The 22,244-nt window shown below is 35.7% G+C and overlaps 1 protein-coding gene across 14 annotated transcripts in view; it reads right to left on the bottom strand.

Annotated features, from left to right (window-relative positions):
- LOC129271956 (mucin-2-like) overlaps nucleotides 1-22,244 on the bottom strand; it is a 46,767-nt gene that overhangs the window by 7,385 nt on the left and 17,138 nt on the right. For 6 of the 14 annotated variants that reach the window (XM_064106979.1, XM_064106989.1, XM_064106981.1 and 3 more), the window contains 7 exons: nucleotides 21,759-21,908; nucleotides 16,635-16,862; nucleotides 12,559-12,735; nucleotides 9,345-9,383; nucleotides 8,359-8,418; nucleotides 4,943-4,999; nucleotides 3,520-3,576 (listed from right to left, as the gene is read on the bottom strand). In XM_064106979.1, coding sequence (XP_063963049.1) covers nucleotides 3,520-3,576; nucleotides 4,943-4,999; nucleotides 8,359-8,418; nucleotides 9,345-9,383; nucleotides 12,559-12,735; nucleotides 16,635-16,862; nucleotides 21,759-21,908 — 768 coding nt within the window. The remainder of the gene's footprint in view (nucleotides 1-3,519; nucleotides 3,577-4,942; nucleotides 5,000-8,358; nucleotides 8,419-9,344; nucleotides 9,384-12,558; nucleotides 12,736-16,634; nucleotides 16,863-21,758; nucleotides 21,909-22,244) is intronic. The other 8 variants (XM_064106985.1, XM_064106987.1, XM_064106991.1 and 5 more) reach the window with 4 other exon arrangements.

The following is a 22,244-nucleotide window of genomic DNA, read 5'->3' as shown; positions in this document are numbered from 1 at the left end:
ACATTTCATAAAACTTGGTGTAAGTATGAGCAACATCCAGGTCAAAAACTCATAATTTATAGAATGAGTCAGGCAAGAAAATGTGACTACATGTACATGTAGTGTTATATGTAGCCCTGATTAATGCCATAAAAACTTGGTTTTAATCCTTATACCTATTTCAATAAAGGGCAACACTTGGCAAGCCATCATTTCATTTATGTCAGAAGCTGTGGATGCTGAATTAAGTATCAAGTAAATAATTTTAAAGATAAATATAAAAAAGCCAAATGGGCACTACTTTTAAGGATAACATGACATTTGCTCTAGCGGCAATTGCTCTGGTCTTTATTTTGTCTTAGTTGCAGGGTTAGGGTTGCAATTAATAGGGTTTTATGTTTGGCTTCGGATAGGGAGTAGTGTTAAAAACCAGGGTTGAAGTTAGTCATTTGACTAGTGCATGCAATTAATAGCGGAGCAATTGTCGCCGGAGAAGATGTCAACAAACCTTCAAAGATACACAAGCTAAAGAATTCAGGAAAGAAATAAACAATAGATAAAAAATAATTCAAAGATTTTGAAAATTTAAATTTAAGTCAAGAACAAGGATGATTAAGTGCAAAAGACTGAATTTTATTATATGAATATAAACGTACTGTACTCATCACCATTCAAAGTCTCATCAACATTTTGTCTGACACGTAAGATCTAACAACTACTGTATCTGGGTCTTGTTTCATAAAGACCTTTGAAGCATTTCAGTAGCTTTTAACTGTTATTGTAAATTTGTTATCATAACAAGTTTAATGAACCGCCCCCTGATTAAGTAAGAAGCACAGGTCATAGTGTCAGTGCAAGAACGCCCCTAACATTACACTTTCACACATCACATGTGCGCAAAAACGCCCTTATACAAGCATAATTGCATCCCATAAGGGCGTTTTTGCACTGTTTGGGTGCACAAAAATCTTTCACTGAGGGCGTTCTTGCACCGACACAACAAGGTTAATTTTTGCTATCTGTCATTGTGGTAATTGTCAGTCATGACAACCTTCATGAAATGGTCTCAATTATGCATTATGACATAAGAAATCCGAATTAACTTTGTAAATGAGACCTAGTCGCTTAAAAAAAAAAATTAATTGCATCTATTCATGTTACATGATACGGCTTTTGTCATCACATCTGGGGCCCATTGCAAAAAGAGTTGCGTTTAAACGCAAGCCAAAAAATCAATCGCAAGTCCCAAATGCGCGCTGTTGATTGGTTGAAAATCAAGTTGCGCATGATTTTTAGAGTTGTGATTGATTGCTTTTTCTGCAACGGGCCCCTGGTTGTTGCGTCTGGTCAGGCAATCACAAAACCCGACCATTCGAGGAAAGGGCCCCCTGAATTCCTGAAACGATGGGTCCCATGACGACAAACTTTCGTTTGAGGACGTATATCCCATTTTCAATTCTCTTTTCAAAACGTGCCACTGAAATCCCTCAGGCCAGCTCTTTAAGTATCTTAACAGATGGCCATGCAAGAATTGTATACGAACTTGATGCGTGTATCTTTCTACCTTCCTTCAGCTTTCTTTTTCTTTTAAGTCTTCCCCATTCCTACATTACCGGAAGATTTTCTCTCAATCTCTCTCTCATCTTGCATTTCTATTCTCCTTTCCATTTCCCCTCTTTATTTTTCTTTACTTTTCTTTCATTTGTCCTTCCTTCCTTCCTTCTTTCTTTCTTTCTTTCTTTCTTTCTTTCTTTCTTTCTTTCTTTCTTTCTTTCTTTCTTTCTTTCTTTCTTTCTTTCTTTCTTTCTTTCTTTCTTTCTTTCTTTCTTTCTTTCTTTCTTTCTTTCTTTCTTTCTTTCTTTCTTTCTTTCTTTCTTTCTTTCTTTCTTTCTTTCTTTCTTTCTTTCTTTCTTTCTTTCTTTCTTTCTTTCTTTCTTTCTTTCTTTCTTTCTTTCTTTCTTTCTTTCTTTCTTTCTTTCTTTCTTTCTTTCTTTCTTTCTTCTTTCTTAGTTAGTTTCCCTATTTCCAGATTGATTTTCTTTGTTTGAAATTGAAAACAAAGTAACATTGAATTTCTTAATACAATATGCCTTTGAAAAGTTGATTAAATATGAAATACATCAATTTCATTCCGAAGGGCCTGCTACGGGTAGAACTGCTCTTACGTAACATCACAGCTGTTGTAATAGTTTAACCCTGGCTCAACGCTCAGACTTGCCTGTGGATATGAAATGTTACGTAAGATAGCACTTGAAGTGAAATATCTTGGATCCTCTAACAAGGTTTATTGTAACTGCAGTATAAAACCACAGTTCAAATCTGAGAAGCGGTCATATTCTAACGAGGGTTTGAAGCCCTTTTCTCGAATGGTCAGGTAAACTGGAGTCTTGGAGTTTACCCGACCATTCGGGGAAAAGGGCCAATGGTTGGGTCCAGTTTACCCATTGTTTTGTGAACAATATAGAAAAATTCTGGAATGGTTGTGTATACGCGATTGCCTGACCCGACGCAATAACCTGATGCAAAAACCAACCAGTGACACTGGTTTAAGTGTAATGAAGTTTTTCTCAGTTTAATAGCTCAATGGTTTGGAGACTGAGAGAAAAAAAACTTTTATTTTGTAAAAGAAATACGTAAGTTTTCATTTGTTACCCTGCATCAGAAAAAGAAAAACAAGATTTAAACATTATTATTACAAGACAAAACATGAAAGAAAGCTGTAGAAAACCATATGACAACACTTGTAAAGCCAAATGCCACAATGAAACCATTTGAAAGAGGAAATTATGCACCATAACAGAAAATGTGTTAAATGATAACCCACTTTTAAAGAATATAAATGGAATTATTAATAACGGAATAACATCAAACCAGATTTTGAAAACAAAATCATTTAAAAATTGCATAGATCTGCAATCACCACTGGTCAGTGATGTCTATACAAAGTCTAGTATGCAATTTATACTTGATTCTAGGACAGCCCTAAACAGGTAAACAACTATTACGAAAGGACTTATGATATTGATCACAGTTTTACTGCCACTGCACACCCAATTTTGGAATAAAACGGGAGTAAAAATTTGATGAATGCAAAGATTGAGACATGGAACATCTTAATGTATAAAGTTATAAATTATTGTACGCATACATGTACTGTATATGTTCAAATCTGTGACTATGCTACCAATTTTTATTTGAATAAAAGCATACTGAATATCTAGTCGTAATGACAAGGGTGCCAGGTGGTCATTTGATACGATTTGAAACAAATTAAGGCTTGCAATCATCTCAAATTGTTATATTAATATATTTACAGAAATGTAGTTTGAACCTCCAATAAAAAGATACTTTTCATTCCCATTTATAGAAAATAAGCACAATGCGATTTGTTCCAAAATCGGATCTCGGACCAGTCGTAAGTTGTGCAGTGGCCTAAACACAGCCCTAAACCGGCAAACAGCAATGATCACAAAACGGCTTTATTAAATATGAAAAGAATATGACCATAGGTTTTATAAAGACTATATGAATGAATCTCACCAGCAGATGGAGATGCTGTAATATTGCAGTTATCATAACAGGGAGGCAATGTTGTTTCTAGAGGCAGAAAAATAGACATGTAAATGGCAGAAACAGTGACAAGTTAGCATATCAAGAAAATAGTCAACCATTTACATTTTGAAAAAAATAAAATCTGAGGTCAATACAAGCAAACAAATGTTTGTTTATATAATCCAATTAAAAATATTGAATATTCCATTTTTATGAAAAGGAGCGACGTTTCTCGTTTTACAGATATATTACCCATTCCATCATTGGCTCCTAGCATGCCTGCCCACAATGTATACATTGTACACTTTATCCACTCCCTGAGGAGCATTCCAACAAGAGTTAGAATGAATATCAATTAACATTATAAAATCAAAATACATCACAATGACTCAATGACATATTTTGCACTCTTCAGTGAGTTTTCCATGTACTGTAGAATAGATCTACATAAAGCTCATATTACCTTGATTTCAAATATTACATCTGAGTCTGACAACAAGGTGTCAAATCTTGAAAAGGTAATTTTATTAGTTTTAGAACAATAAGATATATAATTAAACAATCCAGGGGGGGGGGGGCACTCAACTCTTCAATTGCTGTTCACATACACCACCACATGTTTTATAAACCAACCCTAAACAAGTTTTACCCATTAGACACATTCATACCCTAAGGCCTATTCAAGTATTTTAAAATAATTTTTTGACAATTTTTGCCCCCTATTATGACCTATAAAACATGTGTTTTTAATACTCCACAAACATACCCCCCCCCCCATGATTATGGCACTTGGATCATGCACTATGATAAAAAAGTACCATATGCAATTTATACTTGCTTCTAGGACAGCCCTAAACAGGTAAACAATTATCACAAAAGGACTTATGATATTGATCACAGTTTTACTGCCACTGCACACCCAATTTTGGAATAAAACGAGAGTAAAAATTTGATGCATGCAAATTAAGATTGAGACATGGAACATCTTAATGGATAAAGTTATAAATTATTGTACGCATACATGTACTGTATTATATATGTTCAAATCTGTGACTATGCTACCAATTTTTATTTGAATAAAAGCATACTGAATATCTAGTCGTAATGACAAGGGTGTCAGGTGGTCATTTGATACGATTTAAAACAAATTAAGGCTTGCAATAATCTAAAACTGTTATATTAATATATTTACAGAAATGTAGTTTGAACCTCCAATAAAAAGATACTTTTCATTCCCATTTATAAGCACAATGCGATTTGTTCCGAAATCGGATCTCGGACCAGTCGTAAGTTGTGCAGTGGCCTTAACACAGCACTAAAACGGCAAACAGCAATGATCACAAAACGGCTTTATTAAATATGAAAAGAATATGACAATAGGTTTTATAGAGACTATATGAATGAATCTCACCAGCAGATGGAGATGCTGTAATATTGCAGTTATCATAACAGGTAGGCAATGCTGTTTCTAGAGGCAGAAAATAGACATGTAAATGGCAGAAACAGTGACAAGTTAGCATATCAAGAAAATAGTCAACCATTTACATTTTGAAAAAAATAAAATCTGAGGTCAATACAAGCAAACAAATGTTTGTTTATATAATCCAATTAAAAATATTGAATATTCCACTTTTATGAAAAGGAACAACGTTTCTCGTTTTACAGATATATTACCCATTCCATCATTGGCTCCTAGCATGCCTGCCCACAATGTATACATTGTACACTTCATCCACTCCCTGAGGAGCATTCCAACAAGAGTTAGAATGAATATCAATTAACATTATAAAATCAAAATACATCACAATGACTCAATGACATATTTTGCACTCTTCAGTGAGTTTTCCATGTACTGTAGAATAGATCTACATAAAGCTCATATTACCTTGATTTCAAATAGTACATCTGAGTCTGACAACAAGGTGTCAAATCTTGAAAAGGTAATTTCATTAGTTTTAGAACAATAAGATATATAATTAAACAATCCAGGGGGGCACTCAACTCTTCAATTGCTGTTCACATGCACCACCACAGGTTTTATGAACCCACCCTAAACAAGTTTTACCCATTAGACAAATTCATACCATAAGGCCTATTCAAGTATTTTAAAATAATTTTTTTGACAATTTTTGCCCCCTATGAATGAGTATGACCTATAAAACGTGTGTTTTACTCCACAAACATATCCTCCCCCTCATGATTATGGCACTTGGATCATGCACTATGATAAAAAAGTAAACAAGTTATTTGGTTGCGCATGTGTAAGTGATATAGTTGAGTGCCCCCCCCCCCCCCAGGACAAACAATTGTGCGATTTGAAAGGGGGAAAAATGCATGATTTTATTTTTTTTTTAATTGTGAGGTACTGAGGAACAATGTACATGTATGGAATTTGAGAAAGAGCAAGTTATGGATGCATGTATGAATACCGGTACTGATGAAGATAGAGTGTTTCCAGGGTCCCGTCTTTATACAAAGAGATCTTTGCGATTGATCCAATCAACTACAACTATGGAAAGCCTGCAACGTCATCAACTAAAATGCATACCATATATTTTTTCAAAATATTTTCTGATATGATGTCCATTCATAATTTAGAGTTTTCTTGAAAATTCAGTGTGTTTATCTTTGTTTAAAAAAGACATTGTGCAAATTTTCCGAGGAAAAAATGATGACACTGATGGATTTCCATATACTTGAGGTTGATTGGATCAATCGTAGTCCTTTGAAAAAGACAGGGCACCCTGGAACGGACGATGGTCAGTGATGGGTGTTTGCAGTGAACTTGGGGCCGTTCATATAGCTGTTCGGGAGTTACGCACAATTTTACACATGACTGGAGTCACTGGATTATGAAGTACACATGACTGTACTAAAAAAGGAGATATATCTGTATTTTTGTACAATAAAATGTGCACTACTCAAAAGAAGGTGTGTTGTAGTGAAATTCAAAATGAGCTATATTAATGTGCTTAAAAGTGATTGAGACCCCTGGCATTGTAAAAACAGGGCCCCGTATTAAAACTGATACCAGTTGGTGTCCCTTTAGCACTACACCGTGGTGTTAAATTTACACCCTTGAAATCGAACATTACACCAACCGATGTTTTGTAAAAGTAACAACCAAAGATAATAACACCCACACATGTAGGTGTTGTACCAACACCAAAAATTAAAAAATCAACACTGGATTATATGACGTCACAAATCAGAAATTTAAAATTCAAATAACTTTATCTATCTTTAATGGATTTTCCTCAAACCATCACCAATATTTTCAATAATTTTTTAATAAGTATTTTTTTACAATAAACTTTTCGTCAGGGTGAATTTCCCTTTTAAAATTCACACAACTGCAGCTAAAAGCTAAATGACAGAGTTTACTACACATAGATCAACACAGAAATCAACATCATAACATGGAAAGCAAATCAGGATCTGATCAGGTCACACACTCATTATTCATTTTAAGAAATCAATATTTCACCTTTCCATACATTGAATAAAACACTCACCATTACGGCTTTCCAAGCTACATGTAACCCTTCCCATGTTATTTGCCCAACATCTCCTTTTAAAACAACTAGTTTACATCAACTATATACAAGCAACACACAGTGACACGATTATTTATGATTACATATGTTTCTAAAAAGCAATATCAGTGTGTCCAATATTAATTCAAATCACCAGTATTCACATGGATATTAAGCCACATAAATATTTCACTATATATAATGTTACAAAACAAGAAATGTTGAAATCAAACATGTTTGTCCGAAGCAATATTCTACGAGGTGTGATAGATTAAAAAGAGACAAAAGACAAAAAAAAGGGGAAAATGAAATAAAGTATTTTGAAGTGCAAAGGGACATGATGATAATATAAAAACATGTAGTAGGCCTATAGAAAAAGAAAGTATTACTATTCCCTGTATCAGTTGCTTCTGGAGAATAGCAATGGAATTTGAAAATGGAGAATCTTTGCACGCTTTCTTGGGGGATCATAATGATAAGTGAATCTAGATTTCTTTATTACACCGATAATCATTTTTTAGATGCTACCTAAGAACTATAGCCCTTTGAAATATTGTAAGAGAAAAATAATAAACTCAATGTACTTGCACAAATATGCAAAATTGCAAAATTAGCATGACACATATTTAAAACAAAAGGAAACGGTATACAAATAATTTATGTTTATGAGTGCAATGGACAGAATAGTTCATGAGGTGAAAGATGAAATGATTCATTCATTTCATCTTTCATCAAATGAAGTATTCTGTCCATTGCACAAATGAAAAGAACATTCATTATTTGATTTATATGACACCTAAAAATAAATTCTTTTTCAAATGAAATTATGAATTTCGATGCAAACATATTGCTCATGCAGTGCAAGCTCCGTCTGTTGATTGTTGCGTACAACATGCGCACTTCAAACACGAGTGGTTGTGGTGCCTGCTGTCTTGGTGCGCACGTGCAATGGACAAAATCGTATGGATCCAAAATTGCACAGTTGATGACATCATTCTAAAATGGTCTGAATGATCGAACAACCAATCAAATGACGAGGATCTATCTAGGTGTCATATAATAATTGCTAATATAACAAATAACAATGACCATTATTTCAGCAGAAAATGGAATAGAAATGACAAGATGGAATACAAACTATACACAAAGGACAAACATTCCACCAGGAACAATATAAATATTTTTTGAAAAATATGAAAATGATAAAATGAAGAGTAAATAATGTTTGATGAATGAAAAATGAAAATGTACTTATTCATTTTATTGATTGAATGATTATATTAACGCTCACCCGTCGTTGATATAAGAGGAGTTGTTTCATTTAAGTTAGGGGATGTACCGTTGGGTAAGCCTGTTAAAACAGAACAGTTATTGTAATGGACAGAACAGAACAAAAGGTCTAATACAAGGGATAAACACAACATAAATTGAAATAATGTTGTGGATAAGAACATTGAATTCAACTAGCTGGATTCTCATGAATTGAATAGTTTGCAAATTTGACCTACAACAAGATTGTTACCAACTGCTTGTTTGAAAAACTATACTTTTGAGCAATGCAATGCAAGTATTAAAAACAGCAAACAATATTTCTGCAGTCTACCAATTCTGGATCATGCATCAATCCTTTAGGTACTTCATAATAAAAAACGTTTTTATTCATCTCTACAATAAACCTGTTGATCTTGCTATATGTATAATGGTATGAAATAATAAATAATATATTTAAACAGGGATTATTTGTAGTTTCTCACTTAGCATGATAGAATGGGCCATAGCATTAGGGACATCTTACACACGACCCATTCTTGCATGCCTATTCCCTAAATTTGACATCCATTCTTAGTAGACTAAAATTCTTGTTCTTTTTAACAAGCATCTGACAAAATCTGAATGCAAAGTCCTATGTAAATAAGTCCTAAATATAAGTCAACATTTGATTAAGTTTACGTAAAAGAAGTCACTGATTTCATGCAGGTAGGGGTGCTATCTCCGTTAGCACAGGAACCAGGCAATTTTTTGTTGTTGAATTTTTCAGCAGCTGCTTTTCACACGTTAAAGTACTTCCCATTCTCTGCAACATTGCTATGTATGAATGGGGATTTCCACTTTTCCAGTGCTCCTTTTTTAATAGTTTCCAGGGTTAAATTACCCCCCGCCCCCGTGTAATTTTCCCCTGACAGGAACAAGTCATAAGTCCTGTATAATTTGGAAGCAGCTTTGTGAATCATAACCTATAGTATAATTATCTTTAAACAATGATTAGCTTGTAAGTACCTGTTGAAAATGTTTCCAATGGAGGATTTGAAGAAGTAGCTACACAATTATCGGCAACAGGACAAACAAGAAAGAAGACAGAACAATATTATCATCGAACAAAGTACGTGTATAAAAAAAATCAGTATTGGAGAAAAAAAAGGGAAGTGCAAGTAGCAAAATGTATACATATAATCTAAAATAGGTGTAACATGAAGTATCAAAATAAGTTTCAATAACAGATTACCAGAAAATCACACCCATTGTCTCAAGAGTCAAGAGTAGAATATCAACATTAACAGATATTGCATCCATATTGACCCTTAAAGATATTGGTTTTACAAAACCCATATATTTTTGCTATTCACTGCCACTGACTACTCAGATTGCATTCAGCAATATATATATTAATGAATATGTTCAAAGTTTACTTGAATTTGAATGAGGGAGCTTTTTAATTTAAAGATCCGGCAGTTAATATTTAGAGGCATGGACTTTCAGAAGAGACCGCCCCCCACAAAATGTCAGGAAACAATAAGTCATTTTAGAATTACAAGGCTTCTCACAGGCTGGTAAATGATTACAATATTGTTCATTCCGTGTAAAAAGAGCACAAAAATATGGAAAGGAAAAAACAAATTAATTATGATTCCTTATCTATGAATCTGGGACCTCAAAGTAATGGGATGAACAGTATCAGACATTATGCAGACAAAATTTGAAAACAGATACATGTCCATGTAGTTGTACATGAACTGGCCAAATTGATGTTTGTTCAAATCAATATGTTAGAAAAGCTACCAACAACAATAAATTTATATTTGCATGATGTTCAACAATAACACTAGGAGGCCTGGTATTGTGACTATCAGAAAAAAATGGTTCAATACAACTTTTTATTCAAGCATTCAACATTTGAAGAATTTAATCCCGACATCAAATCAATCATAAGCACGTGATCATAGTTCATGACAACTTAATAATGCTTTTAAGCGATGAGCCATCACATGCGTCTGAAATATACATTGTATTGCATGCTACCCACTGTTGCTAGGTAGCACAAATACTATGCGCTCATTTTCATAGCAACAACGAATAAATTAAAATCACATTCTAATAATTGATAAACCGAGACAGAATGGAATAAATATTACAATCCAGGTCATGCCTCTTATTGATTTTGCAAGGGGGGGGGGGGGTGAGGGGTTGTTTCACAAAAAGTATGGTGAATGAAAAAGATATGTCTTCTGTACACAAGAATATCAACTATAGAAGTATGAATGGAATATTAAGTAGCACATCAATGATGTGGAGCTCATCAGGCATCTCACAAGGAAATTTAATACGATTTTTAATTTCAGCCCAGTTGACAGTGAAGTGAATTATATTGGTGACATAGATTGAGCTATAAATAGCTCCAAGGATTGAGGAAAAAGAATTGAAATTGATGAATAAATGACAGAGAAGAAGCATTTTTAATCAATTTATGAATAAATTTTGTATAAATAAGCATAAATAATTTTCTAGTCAAAATTTCAAAATTCTGTGTAGAACCTTGGTGGACCTCATGTAGCTCTCAGATGGAACAAAAAAAAATCAAAATAGGTCAACAAATGAATAAGAAGCATTTCTTGTGCGAGTTTTGGAAAATATGCATAAATTAGCATATTTAATGAGTGTCAATGTTCTCTGTAGAAATTTTATATCCCCACCTAGACCTATCATATAGAGCAAACAAAATTGAAATTGATCAACAAATGAAGGAGAAAAATCATTTTTTCTGATTTATGAATAAATTTTGCATAAATTAGCATAATTTTCAGTCAAAATTTCAAAATTCTGTGTGGAAGTTTGGTGGCCCTCATGTATGGTAGCTCTACCAAATGGATGAAAATAAAAAATAAAAATTGGCTAACAAATAAAGAAGCAGCATTTATTTGTGATTATGAATAAATTTTGCATAAATTAGCATAGGTAATTTTCTAGTCAAGATTTCGAAATTCTGTGTACAAGTTTGGTAAACCTCATGCAGCTCTACGAGATGGAAGAAGCAAAAATCAAAATCGGTCAACACTTAAAGAAGCATTTTCTGTGATTTATGAATAAATTTCGCATAAATTAGCATAATTAACTTTCCAGTAAAAATTTCAAAATTCTGTCCAGAAGTTTTGTGAACCTCATGAAGCTCTACCAAATGGAAGAAAAAAAAATCAAAATCAGTCGACAAAAAAAGGAGCATTTGATGTAAATTTTGAAAAATATGCATAAATCAATTTCGCATAAAATTTTTTCTAATCAAAATTTCAAAATTCTGTTTAGAATTTGTGGTGTACATCATGCAGCTCTACCAGATGGAAGCAAAAAAAAAAATCGATCAACAAATGAAGATGAAGAAGCATTTTTTGTGAATTTTGAAAAATGCACATAATTTAAGATATTTAATGAGTTTCAAAATTCTGTGTAGAAGTTTTGAATCCCCCACCTATTGCTATCATATAAAGCAAACAGAATTGAAATCGGACTTGAAATGACGAAGAAGAAGCATTTAGAAATTGCGGACGGATGACACGCCACGGCATAAGCTCATCTGGCCCTTTGGGCCGGATGAGCTAAAAATAAAATGAGCATGAAATAGAATGACTGAAATGCAGGGATACCATAAGATGTGAGAACCACAGAAATGGATGCCGATTTGAGAGTCTGCAAGCAGACTCATTTTTTACACTTTAACCAATTATACCATGTCTAGAAAGAAGACTTGACTCCAAACTTTCTGTCTGTGTCAAATAAATAATTTGGTAGATGCATGCCACAGTACATAGTGAATCTAGTCTCACTACTTCAGACTCTGCATTATGCAAATTGCAAAGACCAAGCGTCTGTGCCTGCAGACTAACCTTTTAATTGGTCTCTATGCCCCTCTGATTGGCCTTGGAATTTTTTTAAATTAAAAATCAATTTGTACTATATCATAGAAATGTATCCTTCTGAAGAGCAGCCTTGTCCTAAACATATTAAGACTTTACGAATGAATTTCAAATTAGCACTTTTTATTGAGGAAAGCTTTTTTCACCAAAAAAATGAAATGGAACTCGAAATGGAACTCAAAATAAATATTTAGAGATGAAGCATTTTATTTTTCTGATGATAAATGGATAGACTGTGCATGAAATATAAAACTAAATGCAATGATCTGTGAGAATGAAATTGGAGATGAATTAGTTTTCCATTTTACCAGTCATACCATCACTTCTGGTATATTCCGTCGGACCAAGTGATGTGGGATCGGAAAAGGTTGTCCCATCTGATGTAAAAATACCTGTATTGGTAGCGCTACTACTAGTATCCACGGGGGGCGTGCCATCATCGTACGGTGTGGTACCAGCAGTAGATGCAATATCTGTGATTATTTCTGGGTTGCCAGAAAATTTCAAATAAATTTTATTCTATAATCATCATATATCCATTTAATTAATTCTACACACGTTTATGTCGCATCTATTGAAGGTAGACATATAAACAGTAATTGTGGAGGCAGAACAAGGTGCAGTGGCTGGGTAGTTCGATACAGGGGGAGGGGGGGGGGGTATAGCCTACAAGTTGATTCATTTCTTTTCACTCAACAAAAAAAGATCTCATTCAATTATCCAGTACCATACAACCTTTTTTTTACCCCTCTACTTTATCCTTCCATTCCTTCCTTATTTTCTAAATGCTTGAGGGGAAAATAAGCAGAGTAAAAAAAGAAAAAAAAATCTGATTCCAGATGTTTGACTTCCATTTTCATACTGTTCACCATTATGAGATCTCAATATCTCTGTCATCAAAGTCCATCTCCAAATCAGTGGTATTACTAAATAAAGATATTCCTTGAGCTTTCGCATCAATCACAACTCATTTCTTAACGCCACCTTCATCAAATTACAGCAAATGAACAGGCCAGAAGAGGACCTTATACTGATAGCAGAGTTGTACACATTTTACGAAAAGGGCATTAAGCCCCTTTTCACCAAGAAAGGAAATATGTACGTAGTGACTAAAAGAAATGAAAAAATGTTCTAAGTGTATATCCATATCAAGTTATTGATTCTTAGACTTATCACTGCAATATGGAATATTCTATAAAATTGACAAACTCTAAGTTAGGCACCTCTTAAATATTTTTCCAATACCAGCAAAAAGGCAAAATTTCTATCCATGATTTTAGGCAGAAATGTTTTCGATATGAATGGCTTTAATAAGCAGTGCACAGCAACACTGACAGTGAGGAAAGCTTTTTTCACAAAAAATGAAATGGAACTCAAAATAAATGTTTGGAGATAAAGCATTTGATGACAACAATTTATTTTATAACAATTTGATAACTGGATAGACTGCATGTGCATGAAGTATGAACAAAAATGCAATCATTCGTGAGAATGAAATTGGAGATGAATTAGTTTTCCATTTTACCGGTGATACCATTACTTCTAGTATATTCCGTCGGACCAAGTGATGAGGGAGCGGAAAAGGTTGTCCCTTCTGATGTAAAATACCTGTATTGGTAGCACTACTACAAGTATCCACGGGGGGGGGGGGGGGGGGGGGGGGATGGGGTTGCCATCATCGTACGTTGTTGTACCAACAGTAGATGCAATATCTGTGATTATTTCAAACAAATTTTATTCTATAATCATCATCACACGTATATCCAATAATCAATTCTACACACATGTTCATGTCCCATCTATTGAAGGTAGACAAATAAACACAGGAAAATATACACAGTAATAGTGGAGGCAGAACAAGGTTCGGTAGCAGGATAGTTCGATACAGGGGGGGGGGGTATAGTCTACAAGTTGATTCATTTTTTTTCACTCAACAAAAAAATAAGATCTCATTCAGTAATACATGTACATTATCCAGTACTGTACAACTTTTTTTTGTACCCCTCTTCTTTATCCTTTTAGTTCTTCTCCATTCCTTCCCTATATTTTAAATGCTTGAGGGGAAAATGAGGGAAATAAGCAGAGTATAAGAGAAAAAAAATATTCTGATTTCCAGATGTTTGACTACTATTTTCATACTATTCACCATTATGAGATCTCAATATCTCTGCAATCAAAGTCTATCTCCAAATCAGTGGTACTACTAAAGATGTTCCTTGAGATTTTGCATCAATCACAACTCATTTCTTAACACCACCTTCATCAGATTAAAGCAAATAAACAGGCCAGAAAGAAGACCTTACACTGATAGCAGAGCTGTACAAATTTTAAGAAAAGGGCATTAAGCCCCTTTTCACAAAAAAATGGAATACATAGTGACAAAGAGAAATGAAAAAAAATGTTCTAAATGTATATCCATATAAAGTTATTGAATCTTAGACTTATCACTGCAATATGGAATATTTTGTAAAATTGACAAACTCTAAGTTAGGCACCTCTTAAATATTTTTTCAATACCAGCAAAAAGGCAAACTTTCTATCCATGATTATTGGCAGAAATTTGTTCGATATGAATGGCTTTAATAAGCAATGCACAGCAAGCAAAGACTAACATAGAATGGACAAAACATGTATGTACACAAATTCTAATTTAATGTTTGAAAGTGCATCTTTGAAAACAATTATTTTTCCAAGCATCCATTGCCAAAACATTCTACCTTCATGTAGTACCTCCACGGTATCGCATGGACAAATCTATGAAAACTTTTTAATGGTTCCACATGTAAACAAGAGGGGGAAACAAACATACATGACAAACCTTGACTGGACAATACTCACAACACAGTGTAGTTACAGTACATATATTTACAACAGATAGGGTGAAATGTGTATGAATGGCTGGTAGCAAAACATTCACCAATATTCTCTCCAACTGAAAGTAAAAATAAATACAAACCTATACAACAAAGATAAATATATACTAAAAAAAAAAAAAAATACACATATGAATAAAAATAATAGCATAAATAGGAATAAAAAACAACAAGTAACACACATGTACAAGGACATAATTCAATATTTTTTCATCTCTCTACATACATACAGAGAATAATTTTCCTAGTATCCCATCGCAGTTTGCTCTACATTTTTTTTTTTACAAGACTGGTACACAAAGAGTCTTTAGTGTAGCAGATGCTAACAGAAGACTGTACAGAACATAGTTGAAAATTTCTCTCATGACCAAATATGCTAATCAAATTTAGATACAAGCAGAATTCCTGGATGAAATGTAATTGTACATGTAAGTCATTTTGAAGCAAGCTATGATCCATCGGCAAAAGCGAACAAAGTACACTGAGCAACATGACATGTAATGTAAGTCAATGATTTGACACTGTGGGGCCTGAAAACTGATGAGGGCAGATCCGACACATCAATGGCTACATACAGGGCTGTAGCCGAGGCCGGCCCTTCCGAGTCATGAGCCGATAAGGATTGTCAATGATCCACTGCCCATTCCCCTATCACAATCATCATGTCAGCCGCTACATAAACCAGCACAATGTGGCCTCAAGGCCGGCCTTGGCTACAACCCTGACTACTATTATGATTGACTAATGATAGGAAAGCAAAGCATCGGGGTATGGGAGTCATGATATAGTTCATGAAGAGGGTGTGCAAAGCAGATGGATATGAAGTCTTTGAGATGAACTACATGTGTAGGAGGTGATCATCTTGGAATGAGCTTCACAAGCTTGATGAATCAAGTACGATGGTGCCACACATACAACTAGGCAAAGCGAATGGTGAAGACCACTGATGTACATGTATGGAAGCTTAAAAGTGCTCGAAGGTGACAAGGTAATGGAGGATGGGAGAAGACGTCAAGATGAGGAAACAAGAAGGCAAGATCTTGAATCATGTCAAGTTGACATTGTTGAAACCAGAAGAGATGATCTCGGACAGGAGAAGACAAGACCTTGGACCACGTCAAGTGGAGAAGACAAGCTCTTGGACCATGTCAAATTTGTTAAAAGGAGAAGATATTGCTCCCTGTAGTGTTGTTATTGTCAACTTCATAGCAACGAGCTGACAAAAGTCAAGATTCTGGAACTTGTCAGGTTGGAATGTCAAGAAAAAGGAAAAGGAGAAAAGATCCCAGATGTCATCAAGTCGATTTTATGTATCTACATACTAGAAAAACAGGATCTTTTCGTCTTTATCTGACAATGTCAACTCAACGAGACCCAGTATCTTGCCTAAGTGTCAGCTTGACTCCTTTTCTCATCCCCTATCCTGAATTACCCTGTACTCTAGAAGCATTTTTAAGACTTCCATAGAGGCGACAATGACTGAATCTGGAATGCAGAAGCGTTTGTCTTACCGGTGCCACCGAATGTACTGCCACTATTCATATCACTTGTGCTAGGTACAATGGGTGCAGTACCTGTGGCAGCATCTTGAGTTGTTGGCGAGCCATTATCTGGCGTTGTGGTTGTTGTATCATTGCCTTGTGTTGTGTTGAAATCAGTGGTAGTAGTTTCCAAGGTTGTGCTTTCAGGACCAATCGATGAAGTGGTTGTTGATTCGGGAGTTGTCCATGTCGTATATTCTGTGTTTTTAATAATGTGTCACTGTATGTTTAGCAACTTTTTCAACACAAACATGTGGTACATGGAGAGTTTTCAATGAAATATGATAATGACCATGGGGGAAAAATACATTACAAAAAAGCAAATACATGTATGTACACAGCATATTGTGCATTGACAAGTTCGCATAGTAAAAACACAAAACATATTTGTGCAAAGTACTGTACACAATGTCAATATTCTTTTTTCAATTTTAAGGACTCAAATTCAGGGAATAAGGATTAGATTATTGAAGATATGAAAATACTGAACTCCACAAAAAAGTAATATACTTATCCAATTTTGTAACATACTTTCATGTTTCTCCACTGACCATTTAACAGCCCCCCCCCCCCCTCAGTAAAACACAACAAATTCACAAATGTTTCCCACCATAAGGAAAAGAAACATCTACAATGCATATTTGTAGTAAATCATTTCAAAACAAGTTGGTTCATCCAAGAAAAAAACAAAATACTTGGATATGGAAGGGGCATGGCTCTAAAAACACTTAATCATCAAATGTGAAAAAGATCTAGAACAATCTTTAATACGATCTCTTAGTTGAAAAGTATGCTGCATGTGATCAAGTTTTATGACATATAGGCCTACACTTGGAGGGCTTCAGAGTTGTATAAAAAAGAACTTTAAATCATTTCATAACCAAGTCAACATCAACTAATTAGCTTTCAAGTTCCTGTTACAGCCGGTGCAGCTCAATGGATTCACTAGCACAATCAGCTCTCACCTGAATTGAATCAAGCACAAATGTCAGGGTTAAAAACCAATAAGGGCAGTTGATCGACTTGTGTTCAGTGATGCTCTCTGGTTTAAACCCCTGTTGTTGACCAGTGGAGTGCGAAGGAATCGGGGAGCAAAAAAAAAAGGGGGGGATCCTTCACAATGTATCCATGAAAACCTTACTGTACAGAACATAGCTGAGAACTTTTCTTATGACTAAATATGAGTCAAATTTGGTTACAAGCAGAATTATTTCCGGATGACATGTAATTGTAAGTCATTTTGAAGCAAGAGTTAGATGATCCATTGGCAAATGCAAGCAAAGTACACTGAACAACATGACATGTAATGTAAGTCATCGATTTAAAACTGTGAAGCATGAAAACTGATGAGGGCAGATCCGACACATCAATGGCTGCTATACAGGGCTGTAGCCGAGGCCGGCCCTTCCGAGTCATGACCCCATAAGGATTGTCAATGATCCACTGCTCATCCCCCTATCACAATCATCATGTCAACCGACATAAACCAGCACAATGTGGCCTCAAGGCCAGCGGCGTAACAATATATATATAAGCGAGCGAGCAAAAATTGTTGACATTTTTATTGCAAAAATCCAATTTTGTGATAGATTTTGACATAATGTTAAAAAGATGATATCATATTTCACCCTCCTCTCTTTCCTTTTTTCTCTCTTTTTTTGTACGCCACGGTGAACAGGATTTTTGTTATGATTGTGAGCATCAGGGCGAAGCTCTATATGCTCGAAGCGGCCGAGTATGGCGCTTCTGGCAAGAAGTAGCTTAATATAGGTCCCGAGCGAGCGAAGCGAGCGAGATAAAAAAATCACCTTTTCATGAGAATCTAACATGAAGATAGATTTTAACGTGATATTCAGAAAAATATAATACACTTTCCTTTCTTTCCTCATTTTTTTTTGTTTGGTTGTAGAACTTTTGGGGGCCATGGTCCAGACACATCCATATAACAGTGCTTTATGGGTGGGGTCCAGGGCAGAGCCCCAGAACCTCTTGATATCAAAGCCATTTTAAACCTTACAGATGGCCACTTATTTTAATCAAATTGCGTGTATATTTATATAGCTTTAACACAACACATAAATTCAATACAGTTGTGTATCGTAATCATCCAAATATTGTGAGGGGCACACCATAGCAAATGTGGGAAAATTTGTAAAAAGTCGCCAGCGAGCGAAGCGAACCAGAAAAAAAATGGCCTGTTCAAATGAAATTCTAATTATGTGATAGATTTTTACATCATTATAGCAAATATCATGTGATATATTTTTTTTCATTCATCTCATTTCGCTGCCTCCTTTATTTTCTTTTATTTCCCCTTGGCTGTGGAACCACCCCCCGGTACGCCAGTGCTTCAACGTAAAACTTAATGCTAGAAGGGTCCATATAGGGGCCCGTTATAGAACCCATTAAAGGTTACAGATGAAGAGCCCCCACTGCACGGGGTCTTGACTCTTGGACAGAGCCTTTGGAGATTTAGCAAGTTTATGATAGACTTTCATACGACATAATGCTAAATACCATCCATTTTTCTTCCCGCTCGTTATCTCAATCCTCGGCAGCCCGGTAGTGTACGTTATCTTGTCCCTATTCTTTATTTTCCAATTTAGATTTTGGCTAATTCCATTCTGCCTTTATTTCCCGCTTTTGTTTGCCTTTTTGTCATCTTTAATTTATTTCCCTGTCTTACTAATCATGCTGATGTATTTGTATATCGGGGCGAATTGTTTTTTCTCACTTGTTCTTTTTTCCTTCCTTTTCCCGTTATCTTTCCGTTTTCCCTTTTTTATGTTTTTTTCTTAGTTTTCTTTTTCCTTTTCCTTTCCCTTTCCCCTTTTTTCTTTCCTTTCCCTTTCCCTTCCCTCCCCCTTTTTCTTTTTCCCGTTTTTATTTTATTTTCCCGGTGAGCTCCGCCAGGGGGGGCAGCTTGCCCCCCCTGCCCCCCCGCCTGTTACGCCACTGCTCAAGGCCGGTCTTGGCTACAACCCTGACTACTAATAATGATCAGCTACTATATGAAAGCAAAGCCTCAGGTTATGCGAGTCATGATATAGTTCATGAAGAGGGTGTGCAAAGCAAATGGATAAGAAGTCTTTGAGATGAACTACATGTGTAGGAGGTGATCTTCTTGGAATGAGCTTCGCAAGCTTGATGAATCAAGTACGATGGTGCCACACATACAACTAGGCAAAGCGAATGGTGAAGACCACCGATGTACATGTATGGAAGCTTAAAATTGCTCAAAGGTGACAAGGTAATGGAGGATGGGAGAATAGACGTCAAGATGAGAAAACAAGAAGGCAAGATCTTGAATCATGTCAAGATGACATCATTGAAACAAGAAGAGATGATCTTGGACAGGAGAAGACAAGACCTTGGATCATGTCAAGTGGAGAAGACAAGCTCTTGGAAAATGTCAACTTTGTTAAATGGAGATGATATTGCTCCCTGTCAAGCAAACTTCATAGCACAAGCTGACAATAAGTGGCTCAATGGCTGCTATACAGGGCTGTAGCCGAGGCCGGCCCTTCCGAGTCATGAGCCAATAAGGATTGTCAATGATCCACTGCTCATCCCCCTATCACAATCATCATGTCAGCCGACATAAACCAGCACAATGTGGCCTCAAGGCCGGCCTTGGCTACAACCCTGACTACTAATAATGATCAGCTACTATATGAAAGCAAAGCCTCAGGTTATGGGAGTCATGATATAGTTCATGAAGAGGGTGTGCAAAGCAAATGGATAAGAAGTTTTTTAGATGAACTACATGTGTAGGAGGTGATCTTCTTGGAATGAGCTTCACAAGCTTGATGAATCAAGTACGATGGTGCCACACATACAACTAGGCAAAGCGAATGGTGAAGACCACCGATGTACATGTATGGAAGCTTAAAAGTGCTCAAAGGTGACAAGGTAATGGAGGATGGGAGAACAGACGTCAAGATGAGAAAACAAGAAGGCAAGATCTTGAATCATGTCAAGATGACATCGTTGAAACAAGAAGAGATGATCTTGGACAGCTGAAGACAAGACCTTGGATCATGTCAAGTGGAGAAGACAAGCTCTTGGAAAATGTCAACTTTGTTAAATAGAGATGATATTGCTCCCTGTCAAGTAAACTTCATAGCACAAGCTGACAATAAGTGGCTCAATGGCTGCTATACAGGGCTGTAGCCGAGGCCGGCCCTTCCGAGTCATGAGCCCATAAGGATTGTCAATGATCCACTGCTCATCCCCCTATCACAATCATCATGTCAGCCGACATAAACCAGCACAATGTGGCCTCAAGGCCGGCCTTGGCTACAACCCTGACTACTAATAATGATCAACTACTATATGAAAGCAAAGCCTCAGGTTATGGGAGTCATGATATAGTTCATGAAGAGGGTGTGCAAAGCAAATGGATAAGAAGTTTTTGAGATGAACTACATGTGTAGGAGGTGATCTTCTTGGAATGAGCTTCACAAGCTTGATGAATCAAGTACGATGGTGCCACACATACAACTAGGCAAAGCGAATGGTGAAGACCACCGATGTACAAGTATGGAAGCTTAAAAGTGCTCAAAGGTGACAAGGTAATGGAGGATGGGAGAACAGACGCCAATATGAGCAAACAAGAAGGCAAGATCTTGAATCATGTCAAGATCAGATGACATCGTTGAAACAAGAAGAGATGATCTTGGACAGCTGAAGACAAGACCTAGGATCATGTCAAGTGGAGAAGACAAGCTCTTGGAAAATGTCAACTTTGTTAAATGGAGAAGATATCGCTCCCTGTCAAGTAAACTTCATAGCACAAGCTGACAATAAGTCAAGATTCTGGAACTTTTCAGATTGGAATGTCATGAACAAAGATGAGGAGAAAAGATCTTAGATGTCATCAAGTCGATTTTATATATCTACAAACAAAAATACAGGATCTTTGCGTCTTTATTTGACAATATCGATTTGACTAGACCCAGTATCTTGCCCGAGTGTCTGCTTGACTCCTTTTCTTATCTCCTATCCCGAATTACCCCGTAATCTAGATGCATTTTTAAGACTTCCAAAGAGGCGACAACGACTGAATCTGGAATGGGGAAGCATTTGTCTTACCAGTGCCAGGATCTTGAGTTGCTGGCGTTGCGGTTGTTGTATCATTGCCTTGTGTTGTGTTGAAATCAGTGGTAGTAGTTTCCAAGGTTGTGCTTTCAGGACCAATCGATGAAGTGGTTGTTGATTCGGGAGTTGTCCATGTCGTATATTCTGTGTTTTTCATAATGTGTCACTGTATGTTTAGCAACTTTTTCAACACAAACATGTGGTACATGGAGAGTTTTCAATGAAATATGATAATGACCATGGGGAAAAAAAACATTACAAAAAAGCAAATACATGTATGTACACAGCATATTGTGCATTGACAAGTTCGCATAGTAAAAACACAAAACATATTTGTGCAAAGTACTGTACACAATGTCAATATTATTTTTTCAATTTTAAAGACTCAAATTCAGGGAATAAGGATTAGATTATTGAAGATATGAAAATATTGAACTCTACGAAAAAAGTAATATACTTATCCACTTTTATAACATACTT

The sequence above is a fragment of the Lytechinus pictus genome, chromosome 11, assembly GCF_037042905.1.
Source record: "Lytechinus pictus isolate F3 Inbred chromosome 11, Lp3.0, whole genome shotgun sequence".
In the NCBI taxonomy this organism is placed as follows: domain Eukaryota; kingdom Metazoa; phylum Echinodermata; class Echinoidea; order Temnopleuroida; family Toxopneustidae; genus Lytechinus; species Lytechinus pictus.
Note: the sequence above shows the minus strand (reverse complement) of the source record. Positions and strands in the feature narration are given on the sequence as shown.